At 44.5% G+C, this 17,754-nt stretch overlaps 3 protein-coding genes across 6 annotated transcripts; 1 reads left to right on the plus strand and 2 right to left on the minus strand.

Moving 5' to 3' along the window:
* The first annotated feature begins 2,490 nt into the window (after window positions 1-2,490).
* On the plus strand, window positions 2,491-3,225 carry H1f6 (H1.6 linker histone, cluster member). The gene has a single exon (NM_010377.3). It carries the CDS (start codon window positions 2,546-2,548, stop codon window positions 3,173-3,175), a length of 630 nt encoding a protein of 209 aa, NP_034507.2. The 5' UTR covers window positions 2,491-2,545; the 3' UTR covers window positions 3,176-3,225.
* Window positions 3,226-4,763: 1,538 nt separating this feature from the next.
* On the minus strand, window positions 4,764-5,138 carry H4c3 (H4 clustered histone 3). Its single transcript, NM_178208.2, has one exon. The coding sequence runs from the start codon at window positions 5,127-5,129 to the stop codon at window positions 4,818-4,820; it is 312 nt and encodes a 103-aa protein (NP_835515.1). The 5' UTR covers window positions 5,130-5,138; the 3' UTR covers window positions 4,764-4,817.
* A 3,575-nt stretch (window positions 5,139-8,713) lies between these two features.
* Window positions 8,714-17,534, minus strand: Hfe (homeostatic iron regulator). Of its 4 annotated transcripts, XM_011244284.2 has the most exons (7): window positions 17,307-17,393; window positions 15,701-15,710; window positions 14,708-14,971; window positions 13,447-13,746; window positions 12,541-12,816; window positions 12,304-12,414; window positions 9,410-11,106 (listed from the first exon to the last, which is right to left on the minus strand). In XM_011244284.2, exons 3-7 carry the CDS (start codon window positions 14,943-14,945, stop codon window positions 11,066-11,068), a joined length of 966 nt encoding a protein of 321 aa, XP_011242586.1. In that variant the 5' UTR covers window positions 14,946-14,971; window positions 15,701-15,710; window positions 17,307-17,393; the 3' UTR covers window positions 9,410-11,065. The 4 variants fall into 4 exon arrangements, with proteins under 4 accessions (NP_034554.2, NP_001334422.1, XP_011242586.1 ...); NM_010424.5 differs by lacking the exon at window positions 15,701-15,710 and having other exon boundaries at window positions 8,714-11,106; window positions 17,307-17,534; XM_006516556.3 differs by lacking the exons at window positions 15,701-15,710; window positions 17,307-17,393 and adding an exon at window positions 17,287-17,305.
* Between the last annotated feature and the right edge of the window lie 220 nt (window positions 17,535-17,754).

Raw genomic sequence — 17,754 nt, forward strand, 5'->3', positions numbered from 1 at the left:
GTTTGTTTTTTGTTTTGTTTTTTTTTTCAAATGAAACAGACTAGAATAACACATATGAATCCAGATATTTTATTAAGATACCTTGTTTTCTGAAGTGTGTGTGTGTTTGCAACAGCGTATGCGCATGCATGTGCCTGTGCATGCCCAAGAGAAACAGAAACAGATTTTTTTTTGTCATCTTGCAACCAGAAATTTGATTTCTCAGCCTTCAGTTTTTATTTCAGAAATACTTCAAATATAGACTTTCCTCCACATTGTCTCCTTTGAAACTCCCTTTGAAATTCTGAGGTTCCTGCAAGAGAGCCCCAACCTTATACATTCTGTCTTCATCAGCAGTGTTGTTAATATTTCTGCAAGATACTTAAAGCCTAGGTAAAAATTACAATAACAGAATAGTTAATATTCTTGATCTTCTGATGGTTCTTGGGCCAGAGAATAATCAGCTCATGTACTTGCACAAATATTTAAAGGCTGTCACAACAGTCCTAGTGGGATTTCCATGGACTAAGACCCTGAGCTCCGGCAGTAAAGGACATTAAGGCAGGAAGTTCAGGAGACATGAGCCTGAAACCTTCACCTCAGTCTCAACTCCAAGGTCTAGTTCATGGTTTTGACGGATTGAAAGTCAAGGGTCAGTAGAAACGTCTCAAACAAGAGTAGCAAGGCAACTTACAAGCTGCTTAAGGACAAACACGTGACTTTGAGCACAAATGCCAGCCCTCCCCTCTCACCCCTAAACAGTATGTCTCTCATAAACAACCCTGGGAGTTCATTCCCCAAAGGAAATTCTTGAAGAGAAAGAAGTAACCTCTCATAAAATGTAATTAATTATTGACCTGCTTTATTAAAATTTAAACATGAAACATGGTTGAAGTTCAAGTGCAAGTTCAAAACTCATCACACACACACACACACACACACACACACACACACACACCTGCAGTGCTAGATTTGAACGTAGACTCAACTCATGCTAGACAGGCACTTTACTACCAAGACTCAGGACCAGTGTTTTCTGCACCATTTTTATTTGGAGACAGTATCTTATGAAGTTTACTTACTCTACCGTCCAGGCTTGGTTTGAGCTTGGATCATCGATCAAGTAGCTAGGGTTACAGTTTGGCGCACCAGGTCTAGCCAATTAAATGTTAAGACAGAAGCACAAACCTTTTACTGAGACACAGGCACCTACCCACTCTCATTTTTCTCCTTAATAAACAACTTTTCTTCATATTGCTTGAACTTCTCTGTAGCATAAATTGAGATCCCTGCCTCACAAGTGTAGGAATCTCCAGAAAGAACTTCGGCTGTGTGGTTACTGCATTGAGCCATATGTTCGGCGACATAATCACACTACACCCTGTCTTAGCATTCCCCATAATGGACTGGCTTTTATGCCTCCCTTCTACTTGAGTATCATGTTCCCTCTTTTTTTTTTTTTTTTTCTCTTCTTCTTTTGACATGTTATCATTTCCTAGCCCAAGGTGACCTCAAAACTCACAGCAATCCTCCCTCCCTAAGGAGGGAATTACCAGCAAGTTGCCACCATGCCCAGCGGTGAGCACATTTATTTCCAGACATGTTCCATGGATAAAGCCCCGGAAAGAACATTTCTCTAACACATCTGCAGAGACATCTACTAGACTAGCTATGTTAAGAGATTGGAAACTGTGATTCCAGCTTTCTAATGTTATAATTAAGGGTTCGGCACCGTGTCTGCTCCTCTAGAGGGAGATAAGACATAGGAAGTGGGCTATGGATGGTGTTCAGTTGGAAAGGAGTAGCAAACTTCTTCGACAATAGCCCTGAGACTGGCTGATTTGACCACGTAGGTGCCATGGGTAAGATGTTTATAACCGCATCCGAAGCCCTTCTCTTGAGATTCAGGCGGGGGAATAGCGAGCCTCTCACATGCTCTGTGGAGTGTTTATTAGGTCATGCTCCCTTCAAGCAGGCCTCACCTTGGAGTTTTGGGATAATTCTAGGAACACCGTCTAATTCCACAGTGAGACAGTCAAGACATCTGTGTTACTTCCATCACGTATATAAATAATTTCAGTGAGAATTAGGGCCTGCATAATTGATTTTCTTCACTAAATAGAAGCCACATATGTAGAAGACCCCTCCCAAGATGTTGGATACATTTTCTACTAAAAGTTACTTTTGAGTTAGCAAAGAAAAGAGAAAGTTTTCTTCTTCCTTTTGAATTTGATTGAAAATCAAGGACTTTTCCCACTAGTTCTGGCATGCAGGTACATTTGTCAACAAAGGGTAAAAAGTCGCGTGGAATCTAAGTCCCCGTGGGTCACCTGGTGTCATAACCTGAGCAATTCTGCAGTGAGCAGATATGCAAGATTCTACTTTTGGGGGGAAAAGAAACACAAATGCCCCTCCTCCGGGGGCGGGGGAGGCACCTGGGGATGCACCAATCACAGCGCGCCCTGCTCTATATAAGCGCCCCCCCCCCCCGCACGCCCCCACTACCCCATCACTGTTGGCTCTCCTTTAGTTTTCACTTGGTGTAGTTCTTGTCCAGCTCTTGACCATGTCGGAAACGGCTCCTGCGGCCTCAAGTACCCTTGTTCCAGCTCCTGTGGAGGAGAAACCTTCATCTAAAAGGCGAGGGAAAAAGCCTGGCCTGGCCCCTGCTCGCAAACCTCGGGGTTTCTCAGTTTCCAAGCTGATTCCTGAGGCCCTTTCCACATCGCAGGAACGGGCAGGAATGTCCCTTGCTGCCCTGAAGAAAGCCCTGGCTGCGGCTGGTTACGACGTGGAGAAGAACAACAGCCGTATCAAGCTGGCCCTCAAGAGACTTGTGAATAAAGGAGTCCTGGTGCAGACCAAGGGCACTGGCGCCTCAGGCTCCTTCAAGCTCAGTAAGAAGGCGGCTTCTGGGAACGACAAGGGCAAGGGCAAGAAATCTGCTTCTGCCAAGGCTAAGAAGATGGGCTTGCCCCGGGCCTCGAGATCTCCCAAGAGTAGCAAGACCAAGGCTGTCAAGAAGCCAAAGGCTACGCCCACAAAAGCTTCTGGGAGCGGAAGGAAGACCAAAGGGGCCAAGGGCGTGCAGCAACGTAAAAGCCCCGCCAAAGCCAGGGCAGCAAACCCCAATTCTGGGAAGGCAAAAATGGTCATGCAGAAGACCGATCTGAGGAAGGCAGCAGGGAGGAAGTGAGTTTCAAAGCCAGTTTTCAAAAACCCAAAGGCTCTTTTAAGAGCCACTTACATACTTCTTAAAATGGCCAAACACTTTGAACCAAAGTTAAGGTGGGCAGTTACTTCAGGTCGACCTGTCGTTGAAACCCTAGAGTAGAATCCTAGGGTCCCTATGTGTAGAATATTTCCAAATTTGGTTGTGTATTTGTGGCTTTACGCCAGAATAAAGGTCACCATTGAAACACACAATGTCTTTTATTCTAGAATAAAAGTCACCATTGAAATACACAATGGATGTATTTCATTCTAGAAACACCCTCATATCAAAGGAGATAGAGATAACGCCAGTAGGAGCTTCCACTCTGAAAAAATACTGAACTTACTCTTTCAAACAGCAGTAACTGGCATCCAGGCTTTCAAAGGACCACTATGAACCCAGATATTCAGTGCTTAAGCTAGAGGTTATATTTATTTTTCTTGAGTTGTATTTTTAGGATTTCCTCAGTGATGGATAAAAAAATAAAGCAAGCAGTTAGCAAAAAAACAGAACAACAACAACAACAACAACAACAACAAAACCCTAAAGTTTTTGCAGTTGTGCGATGTGTCAACAAAGATCTAATTTTGTTCTACTTTTAGAAAATAGTTCAATACTATTGATCTAACAGTTATTTTTGAAATGTTTTATGTATTTTATGAGAATAGCATGTAGGCTTCAGGAGAATGACAAAAACCATATTAAAAATTAAGGACTTCTTTATGAAAATGTTAGGGTTTGAGTTCAATGCCCCAACATAACAAAAAAAAGCACTGGGGAAGTCTGGGCTGAAGAACATAAACAAAACAAACAAAAAACAAAAATAACTCATCTTTTAAAGTGATCAAGTTTTATGGAGTGCCACAAATATTAAATTCACATTAAACTATTTTAGGCATTGGTATGAGGAATGACAAAAGATCATAGTAAGGTGGCTTGAGAGATTGTTCAGTCAAGAACACTTAATGCTTTAAAAGAAGTTTGTATATCAGAATACACAACAGCTGGCTCACAACAGCTTCTGACTCCAACTTCCTGGAAATAACGCCGCCCTCTTGTGGCAGATGGCAAACATGGCACACCCACAAGAATTTAAATTATCAAGCCACTGCACAACTAAACTGTATATAAACATACCATTAGGTGGTCCCTAATATAGATTATGTGTACTTAGGCCTTATTAATGGTATACAATTAATAACAGCTAAGCGTCTTCAGTTTCTGTAGTAATCAGCCTTTGCCTTGCTTAGATACAATGGTTCCTGCTCTCTCCTGAGCTTCTAGATGGCTCCAGAAGGGAATAAGCTCTTAAATGACCGGTATCAAAAGTGGATTGAGAAGTGACACGATCAGTGGAAAACCTTCAAATAATTCTAAAACAGTTCGTTCAGTATTAACTTCTGACAGTTCAAAATTATGGGCTTGTTATATTACCCAGTTAAACCTACAGGGTATATTCGGCTGCATGGCATAATTACTACCCACCACATAAGTATAGGACAGAATAACACTTAAACTACCTAGCAGGCTCGATTAAAGCTTCGGTAAGTGAACAACTCCTAGGAATTTGTGGGTGGCCCTGAAAAGGGCCTTTTGTTGACAGTGGAAATCGTTTGTTAGTCGATTAACCGCCGAATCCGTAGAGAGTGCGGCCCTGGCGCTTGAGCGCGTAGACCACGTCCATGGCGGTGACGGTCTTGCGCTTGGCGTGCTCCGTGTAGGTGACGGCGTCGCGGATCACGTTCTCCAGGAACACCTTCAGCACACCGCGGGTCTCCTCGTAGATGAGGCCGGAGATGCGCTTCACTCCCCCGCGCCGGGCCAGGCGGCGGATGGCGGGCTTGGTAATGCCCTGGATGTTATCACGGAGAACCTTACGGTGGCGCTTAGCGCCGCCTTTCCCAAGGCCTTTACCACCCTTACCACGTCCAGACATGGTTATGACAGCAGGGAGACAGCAATCGTCCCTTTAAATAGGCCTTCTGCGGACCTGGTTGAAAACTAGAGCGTTAGGCGGGGTTTCCGAATCCGGGTCTTGGAAGGGGGTGGAGAAAAAAGGATGCGTCATTGGAATCTGAATGTTTTCATTGGCTAGCAAGCCCCAGCTATTCTTTGCATGCGGTGTCTCTTAAAGACCACATTTAAATCCTGCAGAAAAACTTCATTCCCTCCTCCCCACCCCGACCCCATTCTTTCTCATGAAAGAAAGGCTTATTGGGGCCATTCCACAAAGCAGACATCCCCATTTCTCGTTTGCTTTTATTTCTGTCTTGTATTAAATTAGTTGATGGTTTCTTTGTGAGGACTCAGGTTAGATGTCCAAAACAGAGGTAAAATATGCCAAGACTGTCCCATGTCAGTAAAGTTTAATCTATTCCCGGCAGTTTTGTTTGGGTAGACATAAACATTGAAAAGGCATCTCAAATTGAGCACCCTAACTGCAAACTTCATATTCCCTATCTCGAGTCAGAGACCTAATGATTCCGTCTATCCTCTTTTTTAATAAAAACTGAGAAAGTCTACAAAAGAATAGTTAGGTTATCGGTTATCCTCTACCTGCTGTGATTCCAAGTTTGTTTCCCTTCCAGCCCTTATTAATCACAGCATGGCTTGCTCACCTTAAGAGAAGAAGTGTTTTGTAGAGCTGGTAATTACAGTACAGGGCTAATACTTGATTAAGGTCATTACAAAGTCTACAAGGTCCTGGTGAAGCTTGTGATATGATTAGTGATGTCAAAACAAGGCTAATCCGACCCCCGCCCCCCTTTTTAAAAAAAGGCAGAAGAGTAAGTAGCAGTAAGTCTCGATGCGGGTTTAATGTTGATTTTGGCATTCCAAATTTTAATTTAACAATGATGTAGAGGAGATGGCTCAGAAGTTAAGAGCATTTGATACTCCCCCAGAAGGCAAGATTTGGTTCCCAGAGCCTAAATGGTAGCTCACAAACATGCATAACTCTAGTTTCAGGAGACTGATGCTCTTTTCTGATCTCAATGGCACCCATGAATGCAGGCAAACTACTCACACAGACAAAGTAAAATATAGAATTAATATTATGGCTAGTAACAATTTTTAAAATAAAGCCTGCTGACCAAAATGAAGACCTTTAATTCCTGTCTTTTGTTACATATGTTCACCACAAAAACTTTATACCAGGGGCCCCAGAAAACTATGAATTACAAAGACCACATCCAGAAAAAAATAGTTTCAAAATATTCCTGATAAACTTCTAAGTCTATGGTTAATTTTGAAAAAATTAAATTAATTAAATTAACCATATTTACTTCTTACTGCAGAAGACAACAGAGGTCTGCTACCAGGTAGCTGTGGTAATTCCTTTTGAGGTTTGCCAAGAAATAGCAAGTGTTCTAAAATTGGCTTTCTTGGGGTGGAGATAAGTATTCTAGGGTTCATCAGCTGAATTAAAATCCCAGCATAGGAGCTGGTGATATGGGGCTCACAGCCATCCGTAATGAGCTCTGACGCCCTCTTCTGGTGTGTCTGAAGACAGCAACAGTGTACTTATTTATAACGATAAATAAATCTTTAAATAAAATAAAATAAATAAATCTTTAAAATCCAGCATAGCCATTTTCTAACTACTAACTAGCAATTTCAAACAACCAGTTGAATAATCTCTGTGACTTTCATAACTGAAGTAAAAGCTAACAATGATAAAATGTGTTCCTCATAGAACTCTTTGGAGGAATTAACATTGAGAACAGCCTTGCATCAATTAAATATTTAAATAAAACTACCTAAAATGTTATTTTTACAAAGAGATGGAGGGGTGGTAACATGCTTACTTGGCATGTGTTAATCGTTGGGTATGATTCTCAATATAGAAAACTATTCCACTTTAGAAAACACTCATTGCACAAAAAATGTTACTGGGTCTGCAAATTTTTATTCTGACAAATGGGGAGTGGAGTAGAGAAGATTTTCCTCCTAAGACTATTTTTCTTTTTCTCCACTTTGGGCAGTTAATAAGAAACAGCAGACCTGAACCATCAGAATCTTTGCTGGGCAGAAAATGGCCAGGTGATGTCCCTAATGTGTAAACGAATGCATATATGAGAGCACCCCTGCTTTCTAAACTCATGACACCCCAAGCACTGAAACACTGCATCGGTGTGCTGTATGTAAAAGAGGAGGGATTAGTCAACATAGAATAAACAAGTTATACTCCAAAATGTTGAGGAAGATTTGCAATTTCAGGTATCAGTCAGCCCATACACCTCTCGTACTTAGAGCTTTTCAGAATGGCTTCATAGCCATTATTGAATCAGAGGGTTTTGTTTGTTTGTTTGTTTTGTTTTTAAAGATATTGGTTTAAAAGTAACCGTTATGAGAAAATGTTGCACTGTACCTGCACTATTCTTCTTTGAAGCGTGTCTAGGGGATGCTGCGCTAGAGCTGTGCTGCACCACTTGAGAGGAAGTGCTCCCAGTGAGGACCTCCCAGCAGGCATGAGTCACCTCTTGAAGGAGCCTCCTAGAGCTTTGTCTTCTCTACACTCTGCACTTTTCGAAGTTCAGAGGACTCAGTCTTGCCTTGGCATACCAGCCTTTCCAGCACCTAGTACAGAATTCTGTTTTCTATACATTTCATGTATTTTCTCTTTTAAAACATCTACACACAGAGACACACTTTTGTTATTTGTTCTTTTAAGAAAGTTTCATGCGGCCCAGGCTGGTCTCCAGCTCACTATGTAGCTGAGAATGAGTTGGACTCTGGTGCAGTTGCCTCCCGCATTATGGGCGTGCCTAGCACATCTGGTGCTTTTCTGCCCAAGAGTGGCCCTTTCCACCAGCCCTTACCCTACACTTTGCCTCTCCGCAACCAACTGTGATGTACTGAAGTAAGCCACCAGGTGTCACCCTTCTTCTACCCTACACCATTGTGTTACTGTTTAACCAGAAGTGAGCAAAGATGGGAGATTTGAACTCTAAGTCTTAATTCCTCCAATGGAGCCCCTAAAATTATATGAAAACATCAGAAGTGATACAGAACATACAAAAATGCAAATATATCATTTGGCCGGTATAATTATTATACCATTGCTTAGCTGTAACACAAAGTGGAGGAAAGCCCGTGGCGTTTTGCTGTGTAGGGGGGGGGGGTATTTAGGGACAATGAATCACAGTGAGCTCTCAGCTTGGCTTGTAAATTAGCACTGATTACAGCTCAGATGACGGTGCCCTTATGGCAAAGGAAGACTGTCAATATCGTTACCACAGTGCCGTGAAAATACTCTAAAAGACACAGGTCAAAAACTACAAGTCTATAACCCATTGCTCAGGAGGTGAAGTTCAAGGCAGGCCTGAGCTACTTAGTGAGTTTGATGCTATCCTGGACTATATGGTATCCAACTTAAAAAACTTAAATGAAAACTAAACCAAAAAAAAAAAAAGCCAAAATTAGAAGTGATATAAGTGTCAATAAAATGATATGACTTAACCACATTCAAAAGATGGACTATAATATCAACTAACCTGTGTAGAGAGAAATACAATGGCATGCTTACCAAATCATGTGTTTATTAGTTGCACACACTTTGAGGAGAGTCATACAGAGACAACATACAAGCTGCTAGTGGTTCTTGTCATTCATTGAGGAAATGATGGAACTACGTTTATCTATTTCCAAAAATGAATCAAAATTTTGATTTTTTTTTTCCTACCTAATTTTCACAAACAGTAAATAATACAAAGGTCACAAAAAGGTTGAGGTCTCAGCTCAAATTCAGTGTTCATTAAAGAAATTGGAGCCATTGGTCTGAGGCATGTGGGTTTCAAGATGGAATTCATACCACGGAGACGCAGGCAAATGTGTGTTTAGGAGGAAGTGAGCATGTGCCATCCGGGTGGAGAGAGGAGCCCACACACATGTGCATACACGTGCACACATATGTGAACACTCATCCTCATGCAGACAGATGTATATACACACACAAACATGCAAGCACAGGCTTGACCTTTTTAACATTAGATGAATGTATTTTGTGAAATCTAGTAATGTCTAGGTTGTCTAGATTGGATTTTAAAATGTGCACAATTAACAATGAGCAGCAGGACCCCAGCAACTCCAAGAATTCTCCAAGCCAAATGACAGCTTCCATCCTACTGCCTTAAGATTGACAGATTGACAGATTCTCGGCTGCCAGGGCAATCACTTTAAGGTTCTGATCCAGAGGCATCAGCTTTGAGGGTACCAGACAGATAGGCTAAGCTTTTTAATGAAATTTAACAAAAACAAACAAACAAACAACAACAACAAGCCATATGTCAGAGGAAGCGGGAGACTGGTGGGCAGTGGAGTCACTACTTGCACCCTGTACTGGCTAGTTTTGTGTCAACTTGACACAGCTGGAGTTATTACAGAGAAAGGAACTTCAGTTGAGGAAATGCCTCCATGAGATCCAACTGTAAGGCATTTCCTCAATTAGTGATCAAGGGGGAGGGCCCCTTGTGGGTGGGACCATCTCTGGGCTGGTAGTCTTGGGTTCTATAAGAGAGCAGGCTGAGCAAGCCAGGAGAAGCAAACCAGCAAAGAACATCCCTCCATGGCTTCTGCATCAGCTCCTGCTTTCTGACCTGCTTGAGTTCCAGTCCTGACTTCCTTTGGTAATGAACAACAGTATGGAAGTGTAAGCCGAATAAACCCTTTCCTCTCCAACTTGCTTCTTGGTCATGATGTTTGTTCAGGAATAGAAACCCTGACTAAGACACACCCTGACCTTTCCCTCTAACTTGGAAAGGATTCCTGATAGCTGAGGACTGGTGAGTATTTGGCAGCTATTTCCCATCTTGTGGGTCAAACTCACTGAAGAGAAACCCCAGGAGACAAGAAAAGGGCCATCTTCTTTCTCCACTCATTTCATGCCACTCATATAGTCGGGTGGTGCAGAGGGTGTATCTAAGAGCCAGGATGGCATTTCTACAGCTGTCTTTCTGTATCTCTGGTGAGTGGTTAGAGAGTTTTCACCTTTTGCATCTACAGAGAAGGAACATGGGTGCAGATAATAATTTCCACTTCCTAGACCCCTCAGGATGTCTACACATGCTTTATGTTTAGCGGGTGATCAGAGCAGAGTATATTATTGAGCACTTCCTCAGAACAAGTGCAAGCCACACTTCATTATGATAATCGTTCACCATTTTCATTTTCGAGACAAGGAGAGAGGGTACATCATAGGCATCATGTCACAGATGTCTATGATATTAACCTTTGAAAACCTCAAGTCACCTTTGTGCAGATATGAACACAGAGCCATTGTTATACACACAAACATCTACATTTTCTCCGAGGGTGATTCCTCAAGTTGCACAGTTGTGTAGCCTTCATGGCTTTATTGATGATCCATATATATAACACTCCAATGGCAGAGAAGTCAGGGCATGGTGACAGAGGAGTCACTCTATAACAGATGGAGGATAGTTGAGTGGGTCCTGGATTCTAGGATATAGGTGAAAAATTCTGGCTCAAGTATGTGTGAGCATCCCCGGATGAAGGTTCACAACTTCTTCAGATGTGGAAACGAATCATGTATCCACTAAACTTAGAGGGGCTCTTTACGTAGACATATGGAGTCTAGGTGCATGAAGGAAACATAGGATGCTTCCAAGAAGCAGCCTAAGAATCATGAGACCAGTTCTGGAGGGAGAGGTTGCAACTGGTGCAATCACTACTATTCAGGAACTGAACTTAACTGGAGAAAACACCTTAAGAAAGTGAACAGAGAAAGCTAAGAGCACAGTTCTCAGGCAGTTTCTGTGTGTTAGGTCCAACTGTGTCCTACAGTGGAGCAAGTGTGCCCCCTCCAAGTCTTTGGCTGAGTTTTCTCTCTTCCGTGGTTCAGCAGGCTGCAGATCACTCACAGTCTGTTAAGACATAGCCACCCATGGTTCCTCCTGGAAGGCAAGAGACCCAGGAAGAGGCATCACTGGCCAGGCATCACCTTGTCCTGTCCCTTCCCATCTCCTCCCTCCCTGAGCATGCTATTCATTTGACTCCATTTGATTTCAGAAATGGTTACTCTCCATTAGGGTAAGCTCTAGTGTGTTGTGTAAAGGTTGTCTTTGTATTACTCAAATGCTAATTTCTATACCAGGACTTGAGTACAGGGTTCAGTACTTGTGTAAGGAACCAAGTGGCAGTAGCTGGACAGAGCCAGGTGGTCAGATTTACTTAAATGAGTTAGTAGAGAGTTTGCCAAGCTAAGGCCAAGCTTTCATAATTACTAAAAAGTCTCTGTGTTGTTACCTGGGCTGTTGGCGGGTTGAGACAGTCCAGAGATAACCATCTGTATGGAACTGTTTAGTAGCTATCTAATGGCTTTTCTTGTCACCTAACTCACTTCCTCACAAACACATCGTTCCCTTGTGTTTTTGCGACTTCACCAGTGCCCCAGCTATCAGAACATAATGTTCCACAGGCCTATGTAGGCTTGCTTCTGTTTCCCTCTTGTTTTGTTCCATGCTACAGATCCCCAGAGAGGGGGAAAAAGAATGCATTGTGAGGAACACACAAAGTCAGGGACAAGGTCCAATAATACACTCTCCTACTCAGCATTGTGGTGTGTGTATGTGTGTGTGTGTCTGTCTGTCTATCTGTTTGTCTATATTCAAAGAGAGGGTCTCACAACAGAACCAATCCAGACTGGCCTTTAACTCATTGCAATCTTTTTGCTGATGTTAGGGTCACAAACAGCCATACCCGTTTTTCATATCCTTTCTGGATGTAGGTTGAGTATTTCGTCCAGTGACACCCCACGTTCTCAGGGTCTTCTTTAGCTACACATACTTGTCATGAATTCTATTCCACACTAGATTTAGCTTCTGGGACTTACCCAGTGGCTTTCTCAACCGGAAATCCCGTTACTCTACCTTAAATAACACCTGCACAACAGTAGGGGCCTAGAAGGTGTTTCCTGGATTAGGAACTTCTTGTCTGGGAAAACCAAAATTAAACAAAACGTTCCCAGAGATGGGCTGGCACTTTCAACACAAAAAGCACAGTGAGGGTTTCCTACAGAGGTCACGTTTTCTGCAGGAATAGTGTGTCCTGGAGGAAGAGGCACCATGATACTTCATTACGCTCCTACTCACCTGAAGCCTTCCTTTTCCTTAAGATTAGGAACAGAATTCCAACCAAGAAGATGGCACAGACGGTGACTCCACTGATGATTCCGATAATCATGGCCTGAGATTGCAAGGGCTCTAAAAACAACAAATGAGAATTCAAGCACATGACGGCCCCAGCCCAGCCCAGAGCAGACTACTCTCTCACTGCAAAGGTGACCACCTCCCCAACAGATGACCTCTGCCCTACATGCCCATCCTCACCCCAAGAGGCAGTGAGAGGCTGGTCCAGGCCTGGGTGCTCCACTTGACAGGTGAACCTTGTCTCGTCCCCAGGGGCCACGGCCAATGTCAGCCAGCCTTGATAGGTCTCATCCCCGTTAGGTAGCACCTTCTCGGGGTTGACATCTTTGGCATCCAGTGGTTGGTTGTCCTTCAACCACCTCATAGTGATGTTCTGGGGGAAGAAGTCCAGAGCCTGACACCTTAGAGAGGTCCCCGTAGAGGCCCAGTGGCGAGTCACTTTCACCAAAGTAGGCACTTGAAGGGAAAGAGGAAGTACATGAGGAGGCTGCCTTATTCCAGAGAAGAGAACTGGAATTTTCACTTCTCTTTTTGGGTAGGAAAAATAGCACACACACACACACACACACACACACACACACACAAAACAAAACAAAAAAACCCTGGCTGCCAGAGATGCCATTTGATATCCTGAAAATGGCTTCAAGATGAAGTCACACACTAATGGAGAACAGCCACTTCAGTCTTTCCTCTTCAGCACTGTCTGCCCAGGTCCTCTGGTCAGGCCACTAACATTTCCCTTTCTAATTTATTAGTTCTTAGTTGTGTTATATGCTTCAATATGAAGCAAAAAGTTCATCCCCAACAGTGGGTTCACTCTTTGAAATTCAAGACTTAGGAAGGCGAGGCTGTGTTTTGTGGCTAGTTGGGCCTACATAGTGAGATCTAGACCAGCCTTGGCTACAGTGTGAGAGGCTATCTAAAGAAGAAAACAACAATCAGACAAACAACAATGAAGCAGATGGTTTATGACCGTAATCCTAGAAATACATAGAAAGCTGAAGCAAGAGGATTTCTGGGAGTTTGAGGCCAGGCTTGGTTACATACTAAGTTAGTCACCAAGGGCCTGAGCACAGTTCTTCATACCTTGCTGTCCCAGAACGCCTCTCCCCAGCTCCAGGAGCCGTTTCAGCTGCTCGGGGCAGTCCTTCTCCAGGTAGTCCCTGTTCTGTTTGGCACGGATCTTGTGCTCGTCCCATTCCACCTTGGTGGCCCAGGCCCCTGGCTCGGCTGCGCTCCAGTTTAGTGTCTTGGGGCAGAATTCCAGGTGATCTTGCCCGTCATAACCATATCTCCAGAAGCCGCTGGTACTGTTGTCTTCATGCACCTCACAGCCTAGGACCACCTGCAGGATGTGGGACTCGGACACCACTCCCAACTTCGTGACTGGAAATAAAAAGGTTGGTTTTGTCTTCACCATCTCCAAGTATCGAGTGATCTGAGGCACACAACTATCTCCCTCTGGATTTCCCCCCAACCCCAGGATCTCACTTCAAGATATGATACAGGATAATTGAACCTATTTCTAGTTTGTGGGGCTGAGCACACATCTTCAATCCCTCTGTCTAGAACACAGACTCACCCTACTATTCGAGTTTAATCCCAAACAACAAAGGTAAAGTTAGTTTGTAGAAGGAAGCACTCATATTTGAAAGTGATGTCTGATTAAGAGGCAGATGAAGTGACAAATCAGAGTTGACAGAAAAGGATATGCCCAACTGTCACAAGAAGATAGAGGAAAAGTGAGAGACAGACAGCACGGGAGGAGGAGCGTCCAGTCCAGGAACACAGGAGATTCCATGGAGACAGTGCAGTAGAGCTGTGAGGGAGAGTGGAGAAGCACAGGGAGGGAGAAGGAGGCAGTGTTACCAGAAGAGTTTTACGGAGACCGACTGAAGAGAGAACGAGCTAGACACAGGTGAAGACAGAACAAGTAAGAGAAGGAGAAGAAGCCAGGAGATTAGAAAACATTGCCAGAGTTTGTGTGAGGCCAAGCAGAACCTCTGAAGAGCCTGAGAGAAAAGCCATATTGAATAACCAGCTGTGAGAGGAGTCGGAGCCAGAACAGCTGAGTTGAACCAGCCAGCCAGAGTTCAGAGAGAGCTAGAAAAAGTCAGCTTGTTGAGCAGCAAGTCTCAGAGGCTGAGAACATTCTAGGCCGAGATTAGATTGTACGGAGGCTAGAAGCTTCCCTGAGTAGGCCTAGGTTAGCAGACAGAGGCAGAGAGCCTCCTAGACATCAAGTACACCAGGAGAATAAAAGTTTCTTTTACAAAGCTATATCCCCAGGGTTGGAAAATAGTGCTATGCTCTGAGCATCTCAGGGGAGTGACTCTGCTCCACGTACCCTTACTGTGGTTATAGTTGCCCATGATGGTCCAGAAGTCTACTATGAACATGTAGTCCCACCCTTTCAGGCTCTGACTCAGATGCAGCCACAGCTGGCTTGAGGTTTGCTCCAAGATCCACGGGGCCCTGGGCTCAGCACGGCGACTCTCATGATTGTAGGACACAAAGAGCTGGTCATCCACATAGCCCCTAGCCTCAAACAAAGGCAGCCCGAGGTCTGGCTCTGAGGCACCCATGAAGAGGTATCTTAGAGAATGTGAACCTGGAGAAGTCAGCAGACATTCAGAATGGGCAGCCAGCCCAATCAGGATGCAGAGGTCCCTACAGCCCTGGGTTACCTCCTGCTGCCAGAGAGTGAGTCCTCCCCTGTGGAGTGACACAGTTAGTTCTCTTCCCTGCACAGCCCTGGCTGCTCTGGCTGTTCGCTCTTATTCTGTTCACCATCTTGATGTTCTCTATTTGAGTGGATAGGTTATCCTCCCCACCCCACCTTAGACACAGACTCTGGAAAGTGTTTGGGTTTCTCTAGCTATGTAGGCTAAGCTAAGAGTTGGTGTTTAATCCATTAAGATGAAAGTCCTAAGGATTGGAGGTACTGGGCTTTCTCCACTTCCATCTCTGAACATTATCAAGTGCAGATGTTGGCTAAAAAATGCTGGTGAGTGTCCTGACACATAACTCAGGACAACCTGTCAGCAAACAGAGGACTTCCAGGAAAGGGAGCTGACAGCCACTCTCAGCATGGGTTTTTTCCCATTACTTTCCCTCGATTCCAGAACAAGGTTGCTCAAGGGCACAGCTTTAGTGCTTAAAATGGCACCTGGCACGGGGCCAGCGTGTCACAAATGTTTGTTGCCTTGGAGTAGTGGCTCACACTTCTGACCCTAATACTCTGGAGACTGAGGCAGGAGGATTGTCTCAGCTTTGAGTCCATCCTGATATGCATAGGTGAGTTGTAGCCCAGTCTGAACTACACAGGGAGACACCGCACCTCAGAATTTCTAGGAGAAAAAAAAAAGATCAGATTTAAGTGTATATTCTTTGTGACCTGAGGAAAGATCTGAGCTAGTTAACTAGCAGTAACTGCTGTTTCCCAGGGCATGATTAGTCAAAAAGGATCACAGATCCTAGTGTTATTAAAGTGCATTAAGCAGCACATTGGTATCCTTTAGAAACGGCCTGTTAATTCTTTTTTAATTTGCAAATCAGCAAAGCCCTGCTGAACAAGATCCTGTAGAGCAGTGGTCTACCCTTGGGGTCACATCTCTCAGATACCCTGCATATCAAATATTTACATTACAATTCATAAGAGCAAAATAACTCATAAAATAGCAACAAAAATAATTTTATGGTTAGGGTCACCGCAGCATGAGAAACTGTACTAAAGGGTCGCAACATTAGGAAAGTTGAGCTCCACTGGGTGAGCGCCAGGTGCTCGGAAGGTGACTGACAGAGGGCACCAGCCTATCACCCACAGTGAGTGAAAGGGATGGAGGCCTGGTGCTCAGCTTGCCTTCTGTGTCTCATCAGACTCCTTCCTGCTGGACTCTCCTCTCTTAACCTCTTATCCTCTTCCAAGGCTGAAGACACAAAGATATTGTCCCAAACCTGAAGTTCCCTTGGATTACAGGAATACCATCAACGCCTCAGAACAGGAGTCACCCTGTTTCTCACCCCCATCACACTAAAGCAATTATCTATGACGTCTAGGCAGCACGTTGGGGCAGAAGAAATTGCTCCATTGTGCCCTAACAACAAACAGATGAACAATTTATGGACTCGGATGCAGGCTCCAGGGCGGTCTATCCAGAGAAATCCGTTCCTTTCTCTTTAAATCTAAATGTCATGGCAGGACCCTGAAAATGGACTCTTTTGCTGGGTCACTTGATCTTCCCAGTATGACAACACTGAATAGAACTGTTTCGTTATTACTGGGCTTTTTAATTGGAACACTGTTGCCAACCACAAGGGCTGCCAGAGTCCTGGCCTTCTGCCCTAAAATGTTTGGTTACAGTATTACATCCATTTGAAATGATGAAAGAACAATTGTCAAGAGTGAGGAGAGGTCTAACCCCCGACCCTGACCTCCGCCGCCCCGCTCCCCCCCCCCCCCCCGCCCCTGGCTCCAAGTGACCTTTGCTTTGTCTCACACATACACACACAAAATTAACACAGTGGGAGTGCGACCCAGCACCCCTAGTGCTCACAAGGAAAACATCTCAGCCCCTTTCCCAGCACCCTGAAGAGAAAATGCCAAAGGACGACGTTGGTCACTCTTGGTGAGAAATTTCAGATCTCCGGTTAGTTAGGGAGGTAGGGTAACACAGTCCAAAATATAAACACTAAAGCAGAGATTGGAGACCCAGGCTCAGCTAAGCCAACGTGACTCCTCGCTAGTAACACTCTGACAGAGCAGGGGCAGAGGTGCCCTAGGCTGCTAGTGGTGTGGCAGGTGTTCCCTCTGGGGGTCTGCAAGCTGAGAGCTGGAAGAGATCAGAGAGAAAGTAGTTCGCCTTCGAAGAGAGAAACACCAGGCGCCAAGGAAGCCACTTTCGGTTTTGCTTCCCACACCCCCACCTTTTTCCTCCCGCACTCACGCGGTGGCAGTGCCTGCGGGGCCACGGACCACAGCAGTAGCAGCAGCAGCAGCAGCGGCCGCACAGGGAGCCCAGCTGATAGGCTCATGTCCTCAGCTGGGTCCACCGGTCTTCACTAGGATCTGGAAACGTGGAGGATCCAAGAAGTCACCCTGTAGCCATTGCTGAGGTTCCAGACCTCTCAGACAAAACTTCCTGACAAGCTAGATCCCTTTCCGGGACATTGATGGGAAGAAACAAGTTGCAGTGGCAGAAGTCTGTGAGCCCAGCACAGACTGGAGCCACTGCTGAGTCAGGATTGCTGTGATTGCAAGTCTAAGGCTACATAATGAATTACAGGACGGCTTGGGCTACAAAGTGAGACTGATTACAAACAAACTAACCAACCAACCAACCAACCAACAAACAAACAAACAAACTCACTCTAAAATGAAAAAGAACAAGAGAG

Source organism: Mus musculus, chromosome 13 (assembly GCF_000001635.26).
Source record: "Mus musculus strain C57BL/6J chromosome 13, GRCm38.p6 C57BL/6J".
In the NCBI taxonomy this organism is placed as follows: Eukaryota; Metazoa; Chordata; class Mammalia; order Rodentia; family Muridae; genus Mus; species Mus musculus.